Source organism: Pinus tabuliformis, chromosome X, assembly GCF_031772625.1.
Source record: "Pinus tabuliformis cultivar Carrire ecotype Pingquan chromosome X, CPIR1, whole genome shotgun sequence".
NCBI classification, from domain to species: Eukaryota; Viridiplantae; Streptophyta; class Pinopsida; order Pinales; family Pinaceae; genus Pinus; species Pinus tabuliformis.
Window position 1 is genome coordinate 78,986,747 of NC_142308.1, and position 23,633 is coordinate 79,010,379.

The 23,633-nt window shown below is 38.8% G+C and overlaps 1 protein-coding gene across 2 annotated transcripts in view; it reads right to left on the reverse strand.

Moving 5' to 3' along the window:
- The window catches only part of LOC149138454 (splicing factor SF3a60 homolog), a 145,577-nt gene that overhangs the window by 31,807 nt on the left and 90,137 nt on the right, over positions 1-23,633 (reverse strand). For both annotated transcript variants that reach the window (XM_089447986.1, XM_089447985.1), the window contains 2 exons: positions 12,308-12,463; positions 11,764-11,841 (listed from right to left, as the gene is read on the reverse strand). In XM_089447986.1, the coding sequence (XP_089304112.1) occupies positions 11,764-11,841; positions 12,308-12,463 (234 nt within the window). The remainder of the gene's footprint in view (positions 1-11,763; positions 11,842-12,307; positions 12,464-23,633) is intronic.

Sequence of the window (23,633 nt, forward strand, 5' to 3'; positions counted from 1 at the left end):
TATCAAAGATACCTGACTAGTATCAGCACAATCATACAAAATGAGCCTTCATCATTCTCAGATGTCATCAAGCAGCAAGTATGGAAGGATGCTATGACCATTATGGAGAATGATGTTTGGGAAGTAGTTCCCAGACCCCAAGACAAGACAATTGTTACTTCAAAATGGCTTTACAAGATAAAGCTGCAGCAGATGGAAGTACAGAATAGTATAAGGCTCGTTTTGTTGCTCGTGGTTTCTCCCAGAAGGAAGTATAGACTATGATGTGATATTTGCACCTGTTGCCAGATATATGACCATCCGCTTGATCATAGCCCTTATGGCCTCACAAGGATGGAACCTACATCAAATGGATGTCAAGACTGCATTCTTGCACGGTTCGATCAAAGAAGAGGTCTATGTGGAGCAACCTGAAGGATTTGAGATTTATGATTGAAAATCACATATATGCAAGTTGAAGAAGGCTCTCTATGGGCTGAAGCAAGCACCCCGAGCATGGTATGAGAAGATCGATAGCTACTTGATGAAGCTGGGATTCACTAGGAGTGAAGTCGATCCTAACCTTTACCTTAAGGTTGAAGATGAAAAGCCTCTCATACTGGTGTTGTATGTGGATGATCTCTTTCTACAGGTGCATACCCTCTCATTCACAAATGTAAGAGGGAGTTGGCTTCTGAATTTGAAATGAAGAACCAAGGACTTGAAGTGTGGCAGAAGCCAAGGGAAATTTTCCTATCTCAAGGAAAATATGTGGTGAAGATTATGAAAATATTTGGTATGGTGGACTGCAAGCTGTGACTACCTCGAAGATCTTAACTTTTAGAAGTTATATGGTAGTGATGTCGAACCAGATTTGGGAAATGCCTCTGAGTTTCATAAACTCATTCGCATTGATGTTCTTGGTAAACCTTCGTCTGAACATATGTTTTGCAGTTAGCATTGTGAACTCATATTTGGTTGAGCCTCACTAGATTCATGCCAAGAATCTTCTGAGATATCTTCGTGGCACAATTACTAATGGGTTAAGATACACTGTCGGAGATGTGAGACTACTTGGGTATACTGATGTTGATTGGGCAAGCAGTGTGGTGGACCGTAAGAGCACTTTCGGGTGCTGTTTCACCTTGGGATCTACTTCGATATCTTGGATGAGCAGGAAGTAGAAGTCGATGGCTTTGAGCACCGTCGAAGCAAAATATATTGCTGCTAGCATGGCCTCCTGTGAGGCAGTCTGGTTGCAAAATCTCTTCAATGAGCTGTTTGGATTTACATTGGATACCACTGTGATTCTCTGTAGCAACCAGAGGTGGGATTCGATTATTGAGGCATCCCGTATTCATCGATTTCTCCAGCAAATAAACATCATCTAGGATATGGTAAGTCGATGAGAAAGGAGACTCCATCGCATTAAGATGATGTACAAGTCGATACACCTTGTCAAAGCCCCGAGGAAAGATCTAATCTGTTATTTTCCAAAACAACTTGGAGTCTTCAAGAAACCCTTGTACAAGGGTCCTGCATGTTGCTTACATTGAGCTCTGGGAGCTCTGAGGGCTTGCGGTTCTTACTGAAGCAACATGCGACCACAGGGTGACTCACCCTCCCCTGGTGGTGCGCACTAGAACAAGATGACTCGCTCTCTTGTGGGACAAGATGATTCGCTCTCTTGTGGAACAAGATGATTCACTCTCTTGTGTAACAGGATGGTTGGTTCTCATGTGAGGCCTGGATTGATGTGTTCTCCATGGCAATTGTAGCAAGATTGATGTGTTCTCCTGTGAGGCCTGGATTGATGTGTTCTCCATGGCAATTGTAGCAGGATTGATGTGTTCTCCTGTGAGGCCTGGATTGATGTGTTCTCCATGGTGATTGTAGCAGGATTGATGTGTTCTCCTGTGAGGACAAGATTGATTAGTTCTCCTGTAGAGGCATCCTACCCATGCAGTTTGGGACTCATGGGAAGCACCTCTCATCTAATCAATGAGCAGGGAAATGAAGTTAGGGACCAAAGTAGTACCGATGGACACATCATTGTATCTATCGTACTCCCTACTCTAGGATGACCTCCATTGATCTGGGATCAATGATACTGGTATGGGACCAGTGGTAGGAGTGGTACATTCTATGACACTGACTTCGGGTCGGTTGAGACTGGTTTGGGACCAGTGGTACACACTCTGAGACTAACTTTGAGTCAGTGGTAGGAGTTGTACATACTATGACACTGACTTCGATTCGGTTGAGACTAGTCTGGGACCAGTGGTACATACTCTGAGACTGACTTTGAGTCAGTATGATACATCCTCGATCATTTCTTCTTCATAATTCCAACAAAAGCAGAGCAGAGCATAACAAAGCAGAGCCATACAAATCAGTACAAGGCAGAACAAAACAAAGCAGAACAAGCAGAATAGAGAAGAGCAGGGCAAGGGTCAGGCTGTACAGGGCAGTGCATTTGATGGATGAATAGTAGCGACCAACAAACAAATTGCAGATGAAGTTCTCCCTAGTTGAGAGGGAGTGTTAAAATTGGCAACTAGGGCCAAACTTCATGTGGGTCATCTTATTCATGGTTGATAATATTTTTATTAGATTCCTCTCGTCAAGAGGTGTAGGATTGATATAAAGATCATCCGATTCCGATAAGTATTCATGGAGATATGAATTTATTTTGATTATGGAATTATTATCAAGCCAACCTACAATTCATATAGGTTCAGAAGCCCAACAATCACATCTATTCAAACACCAACGTTGTGTATAAATACAGGAGGACTTTTCCTCATTTGGACTCACTCATCTCATCACATCTCTCTCTCTCTCTACTGCGCAGAAAAGGGTCTCTCCCTCACACGTGAAGCCGGAATCTGTTGAAACTGAAGCTGCAACTGCAGAAGTAAAGTTTGACCTGCGTGGACCAGAAGATCTCCTTATCTGAATTGCGTTGTAGGTTCATCTGAACCTCCTCTGAAAACCGCAACTTTTGGTGGTGGAATCAAGTCAATCCGATGGACGGTTTGCAAGATATCGACTGCCCTAGTTTGAAAGAAGTTGTTGAAACTGAAGTTGCAATTGCAGAAGTAAAGTTTGACCTGTGTGGACCAGAAGATCTCATCATCTGAACTGCGATGTAGGTTCATCTAAACCTCCTCTAGAAGCCGCAACTTTTGGTGGTGGAATCAAGCCGATCCGACGGTCAATTTGTGAGATATCGTCTACCCTAGTTTGATGATGAAGCCACTAATGCTGATGCTGCTAATCTAGGGTTTGCTACTGCTGATATAAATCAGATTTATTGTACTATTTCTCTCTGCTAAATTATTGAAGATAAAAAAAGATTTGATCAAAGGGTTTCCCCACACATAGTGGGGTTTGTCCCTGGCTAGCCGCCACATCTTGTGTCTCTTGTCTTGGCTTGTTTTCTGTCGATCGTTTAATGTTCTATCTGCACTTTACTTTATGTACATGTGATTGCTAATCTGTGGAATATAATAAGAAAAATAAGTAAACTGTTATAAGCATAGAACATACCATAACTTAACAATCTTAGACTCAAACCTGAATCTTAAGTACCAAGGAAAAATCAACAGGGTATCAGAGCTACTTTGAAGGGCGCCAGTGAATCAAAGTAAATCAAGGAATTGACACACATATGATAAGGGAAAATCAAATCACAAGAACTCCTTGTCGACATCTAAATCATAAGAGTAGACATCTTAATCAGTCTACTTATCTATATCACTCAAAACAAAAACACCAAACATATGTTCCAAAGAATATTGATGTCTACACAATCCAATCTTACAACAACAACTTATCCCAACTATCAAATAATTTCAAAGTTCCACAAAAGATTGATTTAGGATGGTTAGATCCCTTTTTAGTTCAACAATTTTGTTTATCGCAGGATCCTATCATCTTGTATTATTGACAATGACTACTCAAAGAACTCCGAGAGATACGAATAGATTACAAAACAAAGAAACAGATAACATGCCTTGTCAGCGACAAGCTTTGAGGACAAAGCTTTTCAAAAGAGGAAAGTAATGCTATGAATATAATATATAAACAATAATAATCATAAATAATGATTAGTATACTGAAGAGGCATGTCTCTAAGGACATGACCATTCATGAAGGGGCACCTGCCTAGTTATATAAACGAACCCTCATTTGTAATGATATCATCTTATCTCATATCATATCGCATATCATTTGTACATTCAACATTCTTATATATAAATATTACTTGTATATAAAAGGATATTATAATATTCCAAATATTATGAATATTTCGTTGTTGCATATATGAATGATGTTCATTACAATGGTCTCTAGTGACTTTGACAATGGCAATCAACCTTTGAGTGACGGTTAATCAAGTGTACGGCCTCTATAGCCAACAAGGAATGTCAGGCCTCTACAACCAACTAATGTTGTGTGCAAATTACCCAAGTGCCCAATGTTTCCCTTGTATGCAAAATTTATCAGAATCGAGTGACAACAATAAAAACTAGGTAGATAAATGCAACAATCAATTGATAACAGAAATTGATCATAGAGTTGTTGGCATTCACCAATTGATAATGGAAAACTGTCACCATTATCACTCTCATATCCAATAAACAAAATAAAAATGGCATTTCACACACAAAAATTACTCCACAATAATAGAGAAATCCATACACAGGCATGGTATTTAACCTAGAAACCCATATGGGAAAACCATCATTCAATGGTTGCTCAGTTCTCATTTAAGCAATCTCTAGTCACAATGTTGTGCATGACTCTCCATGAATCCTCACCTCTCTTGGCTAGAAAGAGTCCCTTTATTGTCTATAAGTACAAAATAAATAGGGAGAGCCGAGGTAATGGGAAGACCAAAGCACTGACCTTTCAGTTCCTATTTCTCTCTCTTTTCCTCTCCGATTCTATTTTCTTATTTTAAACAGATCATGTTTTCTTCTCCTCTGCCTTATTCCAATTTACTTTGCATTGTCTTTTACATAGTTGCTAGCCTTCCTTAATTGTTGAATTGCTTACATATCAAGGCTTACATCCATTGCTTTGTGTTCGGATCCATTTCGTCTCCTTAGACCAAGAGATTATTCTTTTATACCCATATTCTTATCAATAATTTGTCAGACATCTAGGATGAATTCACAAGTTGTGTCACCCTCCCAAAAAAGGAAAAGTAAACAACCCATTAAAGTATTAAATATTTCAATAAATATACAATTGAATGTGTGCCATTAGACTTGATTTGTGCCATACGCCCTTCCATTCCCTAAAGCCACCCTTTGAGCGAGAACTTTTATCATGCACATAGTCCAAACATTCTACATTTTTAACCTTTTCCGGTTATATTTTTGCAACAAGATTTACCCAAAGTTCATTCAAAAATTTAGAAAAATCTTTGGAATTGCATATTTCAGTTGTTGAGATTGCACAACCCAAGTGCTACCAATGTTTTTCAATGTGCTGAATTGATTTATGCATTCAAAAATGTAATTTAAGTAAATGAAGATTGTCATTTCACCAATAATTACATAGCTGCATCGCAGTGATGATTGCTGGAAAAAGACAAAAACATAGAACATTTAGACTTGTCCTTTATCATGTCCAAGCTAATTAATAGCCTCATGTTTGAAGAAATCTACAAAACCATTTTAGGTTTTTGCTTCCTAGAAAGAATTTGTTGCAGCAATAGTAAGATATTAGGCAAGTTGTATTGTTTATTTACTTCTTGACCATTATCTCAGCAATCATTTAATAACTTTCCAAGTAATAATATCCAAAATCACAATAAACTACATGAAAATCCATTTTCACAGGCAAAGTAGTATTATTTCAATGTTCCACCAAGTTTCTAGGATGAGGAGGCGAGGGAGCAAGGATACACGGGAGTGGCCTATGCAAAAGCTCCCCACCAATTTTTAGGAAACGTGGGGGGGCATCAGGGTCTTAAAAACTTATAAATATAAAATATAACTTATAAATCGATGAATCATATATCTAAAACAAATTTAAAACAAAAAGTTGCAAAGCATGATCATTGATATAATCATACATCATACATCAACAGTGACATCATACATTATGATTAATCATTAAACCATATTGATGTTCCACTTCCAAGTTCCAACTATGAACATTGAATACTGAATATTGAAATAAATTATAAAAGTCAAGTCTGATACATCAAGAGTCAAAATTGTATAGAGTCTAAATAACATAAGAAGTGAGAACATCAACATATCAAAAGATAAATGAGCATAATTTTGCTCAAGGTAATGCCCCACTAGTCTCCGCATCCCACTGTTGCATGAATAAATCAAGATCAACCATATCACCATCTGAATCCGAATCACTTGCATTCTCAAACAAGCTAAGTGGCACACCAACCAACCCCATTTGTCTCTCATCAAGTCTCTCCTCCATATCTACTTGTGCATCATCCTCTAAATCAACATCCCATCATGTTGCTGGTCCCTTCAAATACTAATGTGTCTTCCTATGCTCAAGACGTAGGGCACTGTGCACAGCAACTAACTTCTCAGCTCTTTTAGAGGTAAGTTTGTTCCTCTTGATAGAGTAGATGAAGTTATATATGGACCAATTCCTCTCTACTGCAGAGGAACTAACAATCTGAGACAACAAACACATAGCTAGATGTTTGAGCTCTGGAGCACCATCCCCATGCATCCTCCACCAACCAACTGTGTCATCTTGGGCTAGATCTATGTGATCTGCCCGAGCACCACATGTGTTGAAGGGGCCACTAAGAGATGCAAACTGCACGAACTGTCTTTGCAATTGCATCTAAGAAACCATTCTTTACCTCAGGATCATCAATAGGAGGCACCCTCCCAGGTCTTTCAACATACCATTTTGGGTTTAATGCATATGTTGCCATGTGCAAAGGTGTGTTCATGCAATCCCACCTACATTGAATGATGGGTCGAATCTGGAATGTATAGAACTCTAGTGAGGGCTCCCTCTGCTGAATGGCTGCCTTCACACGACCCAACAAGCCATCAAAGATCTCATAGATTTCTCCAAGACTAGGAGCATGTGAATGAGTGCAACAAATGACCTCCACAATAGGGCCCAAGAATGACACCAAATAAGAATAATCTGCCCACCAATCATTGTTTAACACCTGAAGCCTGACCTTCTTCCCTATGTCTGTCTTTGATTCTAACCACCTTCCCCACTCTGAACTCACAACAAAGGATTGTAGAGGTGCTTGTACCTCTAGCATCCTCTCTAATAAGAGAAAATAGCTAGCATATCTAGTATCAGTGGGCTTGAGAAATTCCTTCCTCATGTGAGCCCTATACATGGCCAAGGAGATGTGGTGGTTGCAGATAAACATCTGCATATCTCTTGCAGTTGTCACCAAGTCTGATATCCACTAAATCTTGCCAATGTCCTTTAGTGCATTATTGAGTGCATGCACACAACAAGGAGTCCAAAAAATATGTTGATACATGCTTTGAATCAATAACCCAACTGATCTACAAATTGTTGTTGCATCTGTCACAACCTACACCACACTATCAGGCCCAACATCCTCTACAGCTTCTCGAAGAAGCTCAAATTGGAAAGATGCATTCTTGCGCTTTCCAGAACAGTCAACAGCTTTAAGAAAGAATCGACCTTCTAAAGATGTCACTCTGATGTTGATTAGTGGGCGTTTTCGGATGTCAGTCCATCCATCCATAACAATAGAACAACCAAACCTTAACCATGTTTGTCTCATTCTCTCTTTTTGCACATTAATTTTAGACACTTGCCTCTGTTTATGTTCTCCAGGTGGTACATATGAAGGCCCTATTCTTGCAATTTCTTGGACCATTTCCTTGTAATAAGGAGAACGAACAACATGGAAGGGAATTCCATTGGCAAAATCAAATTTTCCAATTGAATCATTTGTGTCATCTCGATCTAGAACACTGTACATCCCAGACATTGTAGCACCCATTGCACAAGAACGAGATGCACCAGTAGAAACCTTTGTCTTTTTTGATGAAGCACTAGATGGGGAATATTTGTGGATGGATCAACATGTCTACTAGAAAACAATCATTTTCTAGTGGTTACCCTTTCTAGCCTCCAAAGTTGTTCTCTTTGAGCTGAATTCAGGTTCTTTGAGGGACACATATTGACTCCTTTACCTATAACAGCCAAAATGTGTTGCTTCAACCTGTTATAGCTGCCAACAAAGTGATGCCCACAAATATTGCAAATCCAATCACGTGAGCCAACACCAAATTTTGAATTTTATTCGAAAGTCTGGTTACATATATTAGAAGCGGTTTTAGAGGATTAAATGTCCCCTTTGCAAATATTTCCATATCTCTTGGTGGGCCTTCAAAATCTACACCATGCAAAGGCCTATTCTGATTTCTTGCCCTCCTGTGGCTGCTTTCAATTTCTTCTTGTGCATCATGTGGCTCACTACCACTGTGGTTGTTGTCACTATTCCCAAAATAACTCTGACTCTGACTCATAGTTGTATGTTGAATGTAACTTGTAGCCTGTAGGTTGTAGCTTGCAACAAGGGTTTACCGTTTAAATTTAAATTTTATTTTTAATAAAACCTTTAGGCTTGCTGCTTTATAGCATATGCATACTGATTATTGATACATAGTGAAAATAAAATAAAATAAAAATTAAAAACATTAGACAGGCTGACTAATACTAACAGCACACACATTCAACACTGAAAATATTTTTTTTTTTAATTTACAAGAAAAAAATTAAAAATTTACAAAAAAAAATGAAAAAAACACAATCAAGTTTCAACATTGAAAATTTTTTAAAAATTTAAATTTACAAAAACAAAAAATGAAAAAAAAAACACAGTGACAGCCTACAAGCACACAGCCAAGACTCAACATAGAAAAATTAAAAAAATTTACAATTTACAAAAAAATGAAAAAAAAATAGCAGTGACAGGTTGCAATCATCAATGTTAAATTGTTGATGTTACTTACTGTGCAAACTGTGGCCAGGTAAAGTCGATGGGGGTTGCAGTTCAACTTCAAAGTCGGTGGGCTGCTTGCAATTCAAGTGCAACTGAAGAAAAAAAAAACTTCAAAGTCCCCAAGTCCCTGGGCTGCCTGCAGTTCAAGAGCAAACTTTGAAACTTCAAAGTCGTGAAGCACTCAGGTAAGTAGCGGTTCAAGAATGACGCTGAATAGTGAGGTGGTTTTGTGAATTGCCATTCGATGATGTGCAGCAGATATGGAGGTTTCAACTTTCAACGGCGTCCAGCATCCACGTCCAGGTCCAGCAACATCGAGCAATGGCGTCCATAGTCCAGCGTCAAGCGATGGCATCCATGGTCCAGCATCTAGGTTTCGATCATGTCCGCGTCCAACAGCAGCGGCGTTAGAATGTTGGAGTGAGGGCGTCGGGCTTCAACAATGAATACTAAAACCCTTGTGGCCAAAAATAGTCAAAACAAATAAAAAAATTAAAATTATGATCTAAAAAAATCATTAAAAAAAATTTGAAATTGGTCAATGGAAACGACCCCCGATGACCACTTACGAGCCCAGACGACCCTCTTTTGCAGGAACAACCCCTAAAATGGAGGAAACGACCCCTGGCAAGTTTCCTTGCGTACCCTATTTCTTGGGAGCGTGGGGAAATGACCCCCTCTCGTCCCCAGGTCCCCGAAGCACGAGGGACCTAGGAAACTCGACCCCCAGGTGGGGGGCACGACCCCGTGGAACACTGATTATTTTGACTACTAACTTCTTTTGTTGATGGAATCTACTTCAGAACCAATATCATACTTTAAACACAACTATAAGTATTGTGATTATTATTATTATATTTTGTGTTCAGCCAAATGTTATCCGTGATTTATAAAATCACCCAACATTCCTAGAAAGGCCCTCTTCTGGGAGACACTTTGATGATTAGGGGCAGTTGCATATCTTTTTGGTATGCAGCACAGTTGATTGCTATTGGCTTTGTGGAAACAACTATGCAAAGTTACTTTTCAGGAGGACCCCTCCCCTTTTAGAATGGAGCTATTGACAAGTTTTAGGCACAAATTTGCATTGTTTGTGGGAACCAAATTCAACATATTTCATCATGATGATGAATATTTCTCTTGGAGTGCAAGTTCATATTCTTGTTTTTAAAGCTTTTTTCAATGTTCCGCCAAGACTCTGGGATGGGGAGACGCACAAGGGGGACGTGTGGGAGTACACTCAAATTTTATTGAAATTTAGGGGGGATAGGGGGATGTTGAGTATAGAATTTTTTTTCATTTTTAATATATATATATATATCAAATTCATATTCAATAATGAAAACATAAATAGAATGATACATACATAATTGAATTAAATAATGAAATATATTGATCCATACTCATCATCCTTACTAATACATACATGATTCATCCATAAACCACGAGATTCAATAATGAAATACTCTGATCCATATTCGTTATTCATTATTCACCATTCTAGAATCTACATTGATTTAAAAATTAAATTCAGCATTCATCATTCATCATTCTAGATTCTAAATTGATTTAAAATTAAAATTCATCATTCTAGATTCTAAATTGATTTAAAATTAAAATTCATCATTCTAGAATCTAATTAGTACTAAGCAAAATAGAATATAATAGACACTGAAATAGTAAATTGATATAACTAGAACTCAAAAACAATGGAGTGATGAGTCTAAAGTGACTCTAAAGTACACAGAGGGCTTGGTGCTCTTGACTAAATACTAATTCCATACCCTTGTAAATGACAAAATGCAATGGAAACATTACAATCCATCGAATCCTGAATCCCTGAAAAACTGTTAAGTCTGCTGGATTTTGAGTGAGATCTAAAATTCTACTTTCTCCATATGAAATTCAATGAGGTCAGAACCACTCTCAAACATCCTGAGTCATTTCATGGTAATGTTAAAAATTTAAGTAAAAGGATGAAAATGAAAGATAAAGGAAAATGTCACTTTTATCACATTCTCCTTTATCTTTCATTTTCATCTTTTTACTTTAAGAATTTAACATTACCATGAATTGCATAACATTAGTAGGGAAATATGGTCAAATACTAGGTTTTCCCTGTCATAAATCATTGTTTACAAGCAAATTTAAGGGGGGACGCATAGCCCATTTTGAGGCGTCCCCCTTTTGGGAAGTCGTGTCCCCCACACTGGGGAAACATGCCCCCTTTGTCTCCCCGTGTCTCCCCAAAAGGGAGACATGCGGAAACATTTCCCCAAACGTCCCCCCGTCCAAGGTGTGTGGGGTGCGAGGGGTGCACACACCTGACCCTGGGGGATACGTCCCCATGGAACGTTGGCTTTTTTAGGGGATGGTTTTTGCAGTAACCCTGTTGTTCATGTGACGCAATTTTCTGTTCCATGATCTACTTGTTTTTCTCTTTGACACGATATATACAGCATTTCCAAAAAATAATATTTAAATAGAATAAAAAATTAATTTAGAACAATAAATAAATAAAAAATAAAACCTGATGAACCCATATGTCCCCTTATCCAAATCTGTATCCATACCACAGAAGCTTAACCTAGAGCATATAGAAAAGATAACCACTCCTTGGCAGCATATTGAATTCATTTACATAAAAGCAGATACAAAATTCATACAGATACAAAAGTATGTGGTCAGCTTGATCAGTGGCAAAATGCTGTGGAGCCTTTATAAACTGTCATAAGTATTAAATATGAAACCATGCATAGAGTATGAATTACCTCTTCACGCTCTGCTTCCATCTCTTCATATGTCAATGCTTGTTTCTTTTCAACATTTGCTTTTGTCTCCTCAAGAGTCTACACACAAGGTCCAGAAAGATCAATTAGTAGCGATGTTGCAAACATCAGCATCAGGATAAAATCGGCAAGGGTCTGGAAAACCAAAAAATCGTAAAAATCAGCAAACATCGACTGGGTTTTGTGATAAAATCGGGTTGTCTGCAACACTGATTAATATCAAAGGAAAATACATAACAATATGTGGTATATTTCCCACCACACCTTGGACAAAAGGAATTCCTTGAGATGTCTTTGCAAAATATGGGGTTGACTTCTTCAATCCCTAATTCTATTTCTGTATATATATATAGCATAAACAGAACAAACATTTCACTACATCCAAATAAATCCAAAATGTTACCAATATAATGTTCTTGAAAACCTAAGGAGTTCCAAACATCAGTAGTAGCATATATCATGTTATCCAACACTGGTAACATTTAATAGCATTGGCATTAAAAGCTTAAAAGAAAATTTAGCTAACCTCATGCAGAAACTCAACAAGGCGCTTTATCTTAAGCTCCATAAGAGCAACTTCCTTTGATGCAGTGACTTGTAAAATTTCATCATTTGTTTTTTTTGCTGAAGGCCTGAAACCCTTTGCAAAATGCTTCCGATCAAGCTCCTCCAAAGGAGTCACCTATGAAGTAAACAATAATAGATGTTTAGAAAAGACATTTTTAATCTATTAACAACCACGGAAACTGCAATATAAGCATCCATCTGTGCTCCACAAAAAGAATTTGTGAAAATGCAAGGAATAACAAATTCAAAATAAAATGACAAACAATCCAATGATATGTTTTCCCCAAACAAAACCGATGTTGATATTTCAATTTTCTACAGCTAAAAACTTCACCATTGAAAGTAGTATCTGAAATTTAACAAACATGACAGGAAGACTCAAGCAAGCTAGTCACTGGAAACAGTATCGTTGAGTCACAAGGACTGATGTACCTAATTCTAGTAAAGAACTTCATTCTTCACCATAATTATTTATTTTAAAAGGAGCAGAATTTCTAGGCAACATTAATGCACACTGCATTCTACCATAATACAAAATAACTAAATTCTCAGTGTTAAGAAGTGAATGAAAATGGAAACTCAAAGATGCATCGCCTACTATCTTAATACAATAGGAAAGTTCCGGTGGATAAGATCATTTGTAGGTCAATTCCGGCAGTTCCTGTGCAGTGCCTTCATTTACAGCAAGGTCCAGATGTGGAATCGTCTAGTCATACTGCTAGGCACTCCTGCTGGTCTTTGATTAAAACAAAAGCTTTTGTTGCCCAAACATACATGTGACCCAATATGAAGGTATTAATTCAGCACCAAGGGCTTTGACATCTGAAACTTATACCATTTTCTTCATCAGGTGAAAAGCCATACTACTCTGGGATTAATAGGAATATTTGTTAACACTGATCACCATAAAAATGTATGCCTTTAGCAATACATATTAAGACAATAATAACAAGCAAGTTATTTATTATACATATCTTCTTACTCTAATATCAATTTCAAGGCTAATTGGACATTTGAAATAAAATGAGAACCATAGGACTATCACCGATAATTAAAGTATCATTTATATATGTATTATGTAAGTTATAGTCAATTAAGTTTATCCTGTGTGGTTGGGAGGAATGATTGTTATCCTCTCCACCCAGGTTCAATTCCACAAATACATGTTTATCTCATATTATGTATATTGCTGTAATGGCTTCAAGCCTTGTTGTTGAAGAATATCTTACCCCTTTCCTGATGTGCTTGACTACATGGAAAAAAAAAACATATTATGTACATTCAAAGTTATACCTAATCACTTATTAATCTATCATATTTATAGCCCCATGGGTTAGCTCAATAAGTGGAACCTTCCACCCAAGGCATGTTGCCAACAGGGAGGCCAAAGGTCACAGATTCAACTCTGGTCAAGTCCCTTGAGGTTACCAGCTACTAGCAGTTGAGCTATTGCTGTTAGTAATCTAGAAATTCAGCTGTCCTCAATGCTGTTACCTTTCAAGGTTACTCTGAAAGCATTCACACCATGCTTGGGGGTGCTTCATGTGATATGGGGTGCATGGTGTGTTGATTAATGATTTTCCCTAGTTATTCCATGATGGACATACACATTGGAGTTAGCTTGCTCATTGATGGCTAGAACTTGTCTTGATGCTTGTGGCATACTTCCTCGGGATGTTGAAGACTTACATGGCTCGTGGATTTCTTCATGAGTTGTGCATATGGAGGTTGGTTGCTTCCTTGGGAGGATGACTTCCCTTGGAGAAAGGGCATTAGGCATCTTGGAGAATGGAATTGAGCATTAAGATTGGATAGGGACTCTTCATTGTTTGCATGTAAGCTTGTACTTGACTTGAGGATGCTTGGGTTGAGGAGTGATCATGTAGGTGGATAGGCCCAAAGGTACACATTGCCTAGGAGGTAGCATTGGAGCCTCGACAGCCTTTGGAGAAGCATTGGACACATATTGTGGAGCATTCACACTTGACCCCTCAATTGTTGTACATACTCGCCCAAAGCTTGACATGTGTCACTTGAACATGGGGTGCTCCACATGTGGGCCTATTTATTGATAAGATAGGTTACATGTTGTCGACTTGATCCACTTTATGATTGTTGGCATTCTTCATGTTCCATATATATGAAAGGAGGATAAAGTTTTTCAACACCTACTAGTTTACTCATGTAAAATCAGATGCTTGTGTTAGAGATATGAGAGCTCAGACAAACTTGCCTTATTGTACTCTTCTTCATGTGCATTTGCTCTCTTTGTCATGAGCACTAGGGTTATTGAAATAATTTCAAGGAAAGCTAGGGTTAATGTTTCACCCTAGGGAAACAAAGAAGAATAGGGTTTGGGACAAATCCTAGATGAGCAAAGGTAGCATTTGATCTTGTAGCTCTTGTGGGAAAAGTGTTATCTTTTTGTAGCTCAGAGGTAATTTTGCATTGACCGTGCCTAGCATGTAGAAGTAATCGAGCATATTTCATTATCAAGGCACTTTATAAAGTGAATTTATAAAATTAAAAAGTGACTTTATGAGTTTATTAAAGTCATGTGACTTTTTATTGGTTACTTTATGAGATTATAAAAGTACATTGTACTTTTCATTATTAAAGTGACTTTATGTTTTAAGGTTACTGTCATAAAGTACATGGTACTTTCATATTATTAAAGCGACTTTATGTTTTAAAGTTACTTTATGTGTCATAAAGCACATGGTACTTTTATATTATTAAAGTGACAAGGAGGGTCAATTAATGAAAAGGGGAACTTGAGAGGGTCAATGTAGATTAGATCTCCACCATTTTGTTGAGAAAAAGGGTACCAAGGAGGTGTTTCCTCGTGCTTTTTGCCTTTGGGCTACGAAAACACGTGGACCACTTTTTAGTGTGTAACTTTATGAGTTATTAAAGTCATGTGACTTTAGGCACTTTATGTGGTACAAAAGTACAAAGTACTTTGTTATATTAAAGTTACTTTATGTTTGTAAAGTGACTTTATGAGAAAAATACATGGTACAACTTAAAGTTATTAAAGTGACTAGGGGTGCTCTTAATGAAGGGGGAGACATAAAAAATGGGTCAATGGGAGATTAGATCTCCACCATTGATCACGGAAAGCTGAGATCTAATCTCAGCCCTTGATCCAAGGGATTGGGTTTCTCCTTATTAGAGAGACTAAAAAGGAGGAAAAAGGCAAGGAGAACTATTATTCTTCAAGTGCAAGATTAGAGAAGAGAGCAAGGAGGAAGAGAACAAAGAGACGCTGTGAGAGCTGAAGTTTGTTGAAGGAAAGACCAAGCTACAGCAAGGAGAAGACCACCTACAACTCGAATCCCAAAGAGACAGGCCCGAGTTTTAAGGCAGTGTTGTAGTGTGCAGTTCAAGGCACTTTGGCAGTTTCCAATGCGCAAATTGAGGAGGATTCAGCACGGGTTTTGAGGGATAGACCGTGCATTTAATGTGGTCTGACAGACCCACTATTTGAGGAGAAAAATCGCGGTCTGAGTCCTGAAAACTGCACCAGAAAACGAGCTGTCAGTGGTACACAGGCTGAGGTAATTAACTCTGTCTGACAGCACGTTTTTCAGGGCATCTATTGCTATGAAGTGGCACATTTTCAATGGAGCAGAACACAATTTTCTAGTTTCTGTCTGAGTGCAAATTCCAAGGCAGTGGGCTGACAGTGACACACAGTTCAAAGTGCAGAGAACTGACATTGGCACAGGTTTCAAGGACAGTGATACAAATTTCTAGAGGACCATCACAAACTTCAAGGGAGAGATCAGTACTTGAAGTGTATTTATTGCTGTGTAAAAATTTCTTTGAGATTACCAAATAAAATCCTCCTTAAAACTGGTTTTCCCCTTTGGGGTTTTTCCAGGGTCCAAGATTGACCAAAAATAAGTGCCTTAAATTTATGTGTGATTGTTAAAGGTTTATTATCAGCTGAAAAGTGAAAGTGAAAGTAGAAGTAGCCTAGCAGTGTTTTTGTTCTAATTTGCATTCATGTTTAAATATGCAATGAACTATGGGGTTGGGCATTAAACTGATATGCAAAACAAACAGAAACTAGAGGGGCTACATCACACCTAAATTTTCTACACATTGGTCAAGAAAGGGTAAGATCTAATCTCAGCCTTTGATCCCAGGGATAGGCCTTTCTCTTCATTATGTGAAGATAAAAGGGGGTAAAGGCACTTTGAGAGATTCATTCTTCATATGTGAGATTGGAGAAAAGGAGCAGAGGCTAAGAGGAGAAAGGAGAATACACCAGGGGTACAACAGTACATCAGCTAGGCTACAAGCATGGATTCCATGGAAGGGGTTGAGTAGATTGACACAAATTTCAAGGAAATTATGTGCATTAATTGTCGCTGCCTGAGCGCAGGTTTCAAGGCACATTGGGCCGGCTTCAAGGACTGTCAAGGCCACATTTATTGCTGTCAGTATCAGTGCGGTTTTCAAGGAGAATTGGTGTGAAAATAGAGGGAGACAGACCTCATTAATTGTTGTCCGTGACTCTGTCAGAACTACAAACAAGCACAAGTTTCGGGGGGATCAATGCACTTTTCAAGGAGAAAACTCAACTAGGAAATTCGTGCAGCTAGCACAAATTTTGAGTGGGTTGAGGCATAGTTTTATGAGCAAATTTGGGCACGAAAAAGGTCTATTCAGCGCAGAAATCGAGGCTGCTAGCAGAAATTTCTATGGAGCCGTCAGCACATTTCCCAAGGAATTCTAAGCAAGATATCAAGGAGATAAGTTGACCGTGCGTTGAATTTAATTGTCATAATAATTTCTCTATCTGAGAAAAAAGAACTCTCTCTCACTGGTTTTCCCTTCGGGGTTTTTCCAGGGTCAGCTTGACCAAATTTTTTGTGTCCAAATTTCATGAATGTTTGTGTGATTTCTTAGCAGATGTGAAAAGTAGAGTAAATCTTTTATGTTTCCTCTTGAGATTTATATTCAAGTTTATATCAACTGCTAATAATGAGGTGAAGGGCATTAAACTTGATGTGAAAACCAAACTTGAAACCAAGAGGGATTTACAGTCAAAATTTTCTACATGGTATCATAGCAATGGTGAGTAGCGTCGTTAAGAAACAATGACCAAACACCAAACAGTGACATAACAGCAGTTTAAACACGGTTGTGTGGTTGAGAGGGAGCTGAGTTTACCATTGGGGCAGATTTGCGTTGTGTGGTTGAAGTCATGGCAACTGGGTTGAGGGTGGAAGATAGGCTGTTTGTGAAAATTCCTTGAAATGCAGCAACTGGAATTAATTATCCTCATTGGTTATCAGTTTATTAATTTTCTGATTAATATTGAATCAATCACACTGCAATTTCTTCACAAAATAAAATAAATGTTGCGGAAATAAAAATGTTGGAAATTGAGGAATGCTAGCACACACAAAAATTATAACACCGTTATTTTTGGACAGTTGTCCCCAGAAAAACCCAATGTCGCAAAACCGGTGCAGCAGTGAGGGTTTTTATTATCAAGCAGCAGCAGAATTTCTGAGTAGAATAAAACGTCGCCAAACTGGCAATTCTTCCAAAGAGAAATACTGGAAAAAATATACTGAGGGATTTTACCCTCTTTCTGAACAATCCCGGCACCTGATAGACCTCTGAAAAGCAAGTCGTTCACCTAGCTCTGCGCAGGCCCTGCGTCACCCTAACGCAGACCCTCTTACACACAGCGCAGAGCTCCTGCAAATAAAGTCGTTCTATGTGCTGATGACTGGGAAATTATCTCTCTGACACTCTGGAAAATATTCCCAGCCTTTGGAACTGAAAACAAACCTCTCCTCAGCGAAATTGAACTGCTCAATTGCGACTCTGTGCTACCCCTATGCAGCCTCCTGGAGAATAATTTCAGCCTCCTCTTTTTGACCTCCGGAATTGGAATCTCCTCCAGAATACTGCTCTGCTACCCCTCTGTCGCCTGCTACTCAATCTACTGACTCGATTTCTCCTATTGAATAACCTACACTGGAAAATCAAACTGCCTAGATCACTGAGTATATGCACTGGTGTGTGTTCTCCAACTGCCCATCGACCTCTTCTTATAATCTCTAGTTGGGACTCCAACAGCCACAATTAAAACTTAATCGATGGTTGAGATCATATCCAAGTCAATCCACGTGAGATTCTAGATGATCCTCACCTTTCTCAATTAATTCCTATTAATTAACCACTTTTCCTAAGTTAGACTTAGGAAATTTTTAATTATGTTTAAATAATTTAATTGAGCCATCTCTAGGTGGAATTTCCATAAACGATTTATCAATTTTGGAGAACTCCTGTGTTTTAGCCTCTCCACAAAATTTTGAGACTAGAACACCATCCGATGCTACCCTCTTAGTGAGGAAGGGGTTCTAGTGTCGTACTGCTACAACACCCTGCCTCTGCAACATCCTCCAACCACATTGTTGATGTCTTACCACTGTAGCTACCTGCCACTATCCATCAACCACTACACAACTATGATTCATTTGCCACTGATTGTAGTTGAACCAAATTGTTGCATCTATGTTGTTGTTGACACTACATTGTACATCCTGTAATGCTGCCAACTCTGCATCTGCATCTGCACTGCAACTCCCTCTCAACTATTGTTGTTACTCCTGCAACTGAGAAGCATCTGAAATACTTTGTCTTTGCTACTAAAATGGGTTCACACCATACCCATCTGCTCTCTGAAATAGACGAACTCAACTCTCCCTAGAACCTTCATGAGTATATCTGCAACTTGCTCATATGTGGAAACGTACTATAGTTGGATTGCTCCACGTTGCGCACAATTTCTGATGAAATGACACCTAATATCTATGTGTTTCAACTTGTCATGAACCACTGAATTCTCAAAGATCTTGATGCAACTTTGATTATCACAGTAGACACTGGTCGCATCCATCCTCTCCCTGAACAAGCTTACCAGTAGCTTTCGAAGCCATATAGCTCCGCATGTCACTGTGCTAGCTACCATATACTTTGCCTCTACAAAGCTCAGTGCTATTGACTTCTGCTTCTTGCTACACCAACAAAACCATCCTTGATCCAACACTGAAGCAATACCCTGAGGTACTTTTCATGTCCACTGAACTACCTACCCAATCTACATATATGTATCCACATAATCTAACATCATCCCCTCAGGTATATTTCAACTCACATTCTACTATGCCACGTACATACCTCAAAATGTGTCTCGTTGTTGTCCAATGTACCCTCTTTGGTTCCACCATAAACTGATTGAGGATATTGACCGCAAAGCAAATATCTAGCCTAGTGTTGACCAAATACATGAGAGAACCGATGAGTTGTCTATACAAGGTGGGGTCAAAATCCTTGTGATTTGGATTCTGATGCGTCTATCTTCTTCCAGTTGGTGATCGTAGACATGGGTCTACAATCATGCATTTTAAATCTCCTCAAAATATCTGTATCATATCTTCCTTGACCAAGGAATATCTCCCCATCCTTCTGCCATACTTCCAATCCTAGGAAATAGTGTCAACCCCAAATCCTTCATATCAAACTCTGCTACCAGATTCCTCTTGTAGTCCTTTATGAGCCCTGATCACCTTGTCATGAAGAGATCATCCACATGAAATACTAGGATGAGTGGCTAATCCTTTACCATCAAATAATGAAGGTTAGGATACACGTCACCTTTGATGAATCCCATCTGTTGCAAGTAGCTGTCAATTCGACCATACCATGCCTTGGGAGCCTGCTTGAGACCGTATAGAGCTTTATTCAACCTACACACATGTGTGTGCCTCTCATGAGTCTCAAGCCTTATGGTTGTTCTATGCAATGTTGCACAACTCGTAATTGTATAGGACTCGTCACGGCATTGACTCGTCAACTCATATAAGACTCGGAAACGACCCTTATAAGACTCTTCAAAATACAAAAAAACATTAAAATATCGTAAATTTTAAGCACAAAAGGGACTAGAGATTACATTCACAGTGATGAAACTAGGTCAGGGACTAGAGATTACATTCACAGTGATGAAACTAGGTCGAAGGGACTAGAGATTACATTCTTCAAAATAACCACATACAAGGGGCCCCACAGAGCAAAAATAAGATGAGGGCTACCACCAAAACCACCACAACAAGAAATGAAAAAAGTTCATTAACCATCAAACTTCACCAAGCAGAAGAAAGATAAAGTAGTTATGAAGTTTAGAGGGAAGATGTTGACACTAGATAGGGGACATTAAACCTAGTTCAAAGAAGGAAGGTTAGATTGACACTTTTCTACAAAACTCAAGAGGGACTTTGAGAAAAATGTATGCAAGTTGTACAGAAATTGAAATTTGATTAACATCCACAAATGACCAAAATAAGTTAACATGCATCAACAACTATAAAAGGAATGCAAGAATGCATAATGCATCTCCCTGCAAAGAGCATAGTAAAAGAATACTCTAATTCTTAATCAAACTCATGTGTAAAAGCATGCTAGCAAATAGGACGTGTGACCCCAAGAATGCAAGCTTAAAGGTCACTCAATTGAGTGACGGGTATGGCCAAAATTGCACCATAACAGAAAATCATGTACACCCACCTCTGAAACTATTTTGAGTCAAAGGATCACTCCCGATCCCTCACTTTATTTTGGAGCATAACTAACATTTAGCAAGCATGTAACTTTCTTCTAAAGAGGTAATTTCCTTTCCAAGAAGGTGGTGGTGCAAAGAAATAAAGCCCATTGGCTGGTAGATGCAAGTGCATTACTATACAAATCTTAAAAGAATTATAATGGAAAGAAATTGAAGATCTTTGGTCAAAATTCAGGAGCGTTTCAAAGACTATGGACATGGATGGCACATACAAGGTGAATAACTATATGCTTTTAGAACAAATGCATAGTAAAGTCACCCACACAATCAGCCATGAAGACCTTGATTCACAAGGGTAGAGCTGCAAAAAATCCATTGGTAGTGATTGGATGTGACCTCAAGGAAGTAAAGGTTTGAAAGAGCTAGATGGTATAAGTCTAATTGGGGTGCAACAGATAGATCACCTCATTTCCAAAAAAGAAAAAAGAAAAAAACTAAAAACTAAACATTTTGTGCTTTTTGAGGCTCGACGGGTTCTATACGAGTCCTACAGAATACCCGTGGATCTTATACAGGTAGACGGGTTCTATAATTGGTAGTGATTGGATGTGTACCTCAAGGAAGTAAAGATTTGAAAGAGCTAGATGGTATAAGTCTAATTCGGGTGCAATAGATAGATCACCTCATTTCCAAAAAAGAAAAAAGAAAAAACTGAACATTTTGTGCCTTTTGAGGCTCAACAAGTCCTATAGAATTCCCATGGGTCTTATACGAGTAGACGGGTTCTATAAGATACCCGTCGAGTCCGAGTCTTAAACGCGGGTTCTATGCGAGTGACCCGGTGCAGTATAGAACTTGCCAAGACCCGCGGGTACTCACGGGTCTAATATGGGTGCTTCACTGGTTCTAGGTGCACTTCATCCTCTATCACTCCATTCAAGAATGTTGTCTTTACATCCATCTAGTGAATCTGCCACCCCATTTGAGCTGCTATGGATATAACTGACCAGAAAGTGTATATGGCAACTAGTGTGAAGGTCTACTCATAATCTATCCCTTCTTTCTACGCATACCCCTTTGCCATGAATCTAGCCTTGTACTTCTCCACGTTGTAGTATGTAGTGTACTTAATCTTGTAGATCCAACGAGAACCTACAACTAACCTGTCCTTGTTGATTTGGGGTAGCATCGGATGTGCTCTAAGCCTCAAATTTTGCAGGGAGGCCTGGGCACATGTATTCCAAAGAATCCAAAAAGCGTTTTGGGAAATTCCACCCAAAAGTGATTTTATTAAAATAATTAATATTTTTAATGGGGTTCGTAAGTCTCAACTTAGGGAAACTAAAATATTATTAGGTATTAATCTAATCATGGGTGAAACTTCTAGAAAAAGACACGGATCAAGCCAAAACGATCTAAGCCTTTGATTAAGATTTAATCTAGGCCTTTTGTTTTCCAACAGGAAGATATAAGAAGGGGCTTGAGGGTCATTTGGAAGACACACTAAGAGGTCAAGGAAATCGATTTTCTGAAGTGAGAAGTTCTCAGGAGGAAAAATCGATTGAAGAGATTTCTTGTAGCACAGGGGCAGTGAGAATCCGAAGGAAGGAATTTCTAGAGAGTATGAGGCAGAGGGAGGACAACAAAATGTCCAGAAGAAGGCTGATGTTGGCCCACACAGTATTGATGGAGATGTAGCGTGATCCATGAGGGGAAGTCGAGTTTCCCGCTAAGGGAAGTCAAATTTCAATTGTCGGAAGTCGGGGTGTGAATCCAGGAGGCAGAAGATCGATTTTCTCAGCGAGCAGAGGATCTAGAAGAGGGGTAGCATGATACCCAACAAGGGTGACACAAAAACTATTGGGAGTGACGCAGTTCTACGTAGAGGCCACGCAAAGGGTGACGAAGAGCGTCTAGTTCAGCAGGATCAGTCACTGATTCTCCTAGTGACAGGGTGAGATCATTTCACCATTCTTTTGTCCAGTATTCTCTCTGTATCGGATTGCTAGTTGAGCATCCTAGAATTGTACTCAGATTTTCTCTTGCATAATAATAAAACCCTCAGAGTTGTTGCATCGTTTTCCCGCATTGGGTTTTTCCGGGGACTATTGTCCAAAAATAACGGTGTCCTATGTGTTTCTATTTTCCTTGCTCAGTTTCTATGTTTCAGAATCATATTTAATTTGGTGTAGGTTGCTTCAGTAATTTACTTCAATGTTTCAAGAAGAAATCTAAAATAAGTTTCTAATGTAATTTACAATCTGGGTGAAGTAGATTCAGCTAGTTGCAGTAGGATTCCTGAGATTGTTAGATCTAGGAATTTTCACAGTCCTTAGGCCTCGGCACCACCTCCCAAACATCATTCGATATGATAGAGTTGTATTCCTCTACCATGGCATCTACCCGCACCTGATGTTGTGTGGCCTCATGAACACTGGAAGGTTCTGCAACCTGAGCCACCAATGCTTAGAACCTGTCAGGTTGTTTGTGCTCTCTCTTGTTCATTTTAGGAGCTCCAATGAACTCCTCTGCATCTCTAAATGTCTAACGAACTTCTCTGTTGGTTCAACCACTAGTGGTGGGAGGTTCAACCAGCTCCTCCTCATCCTACCTTTGTTGCTCAATGTGTCGTGAACTCACTAGATACCCTGCACCTGAGGAAATGCTAGTATTGGTCACTGTATTGGATCCTTGT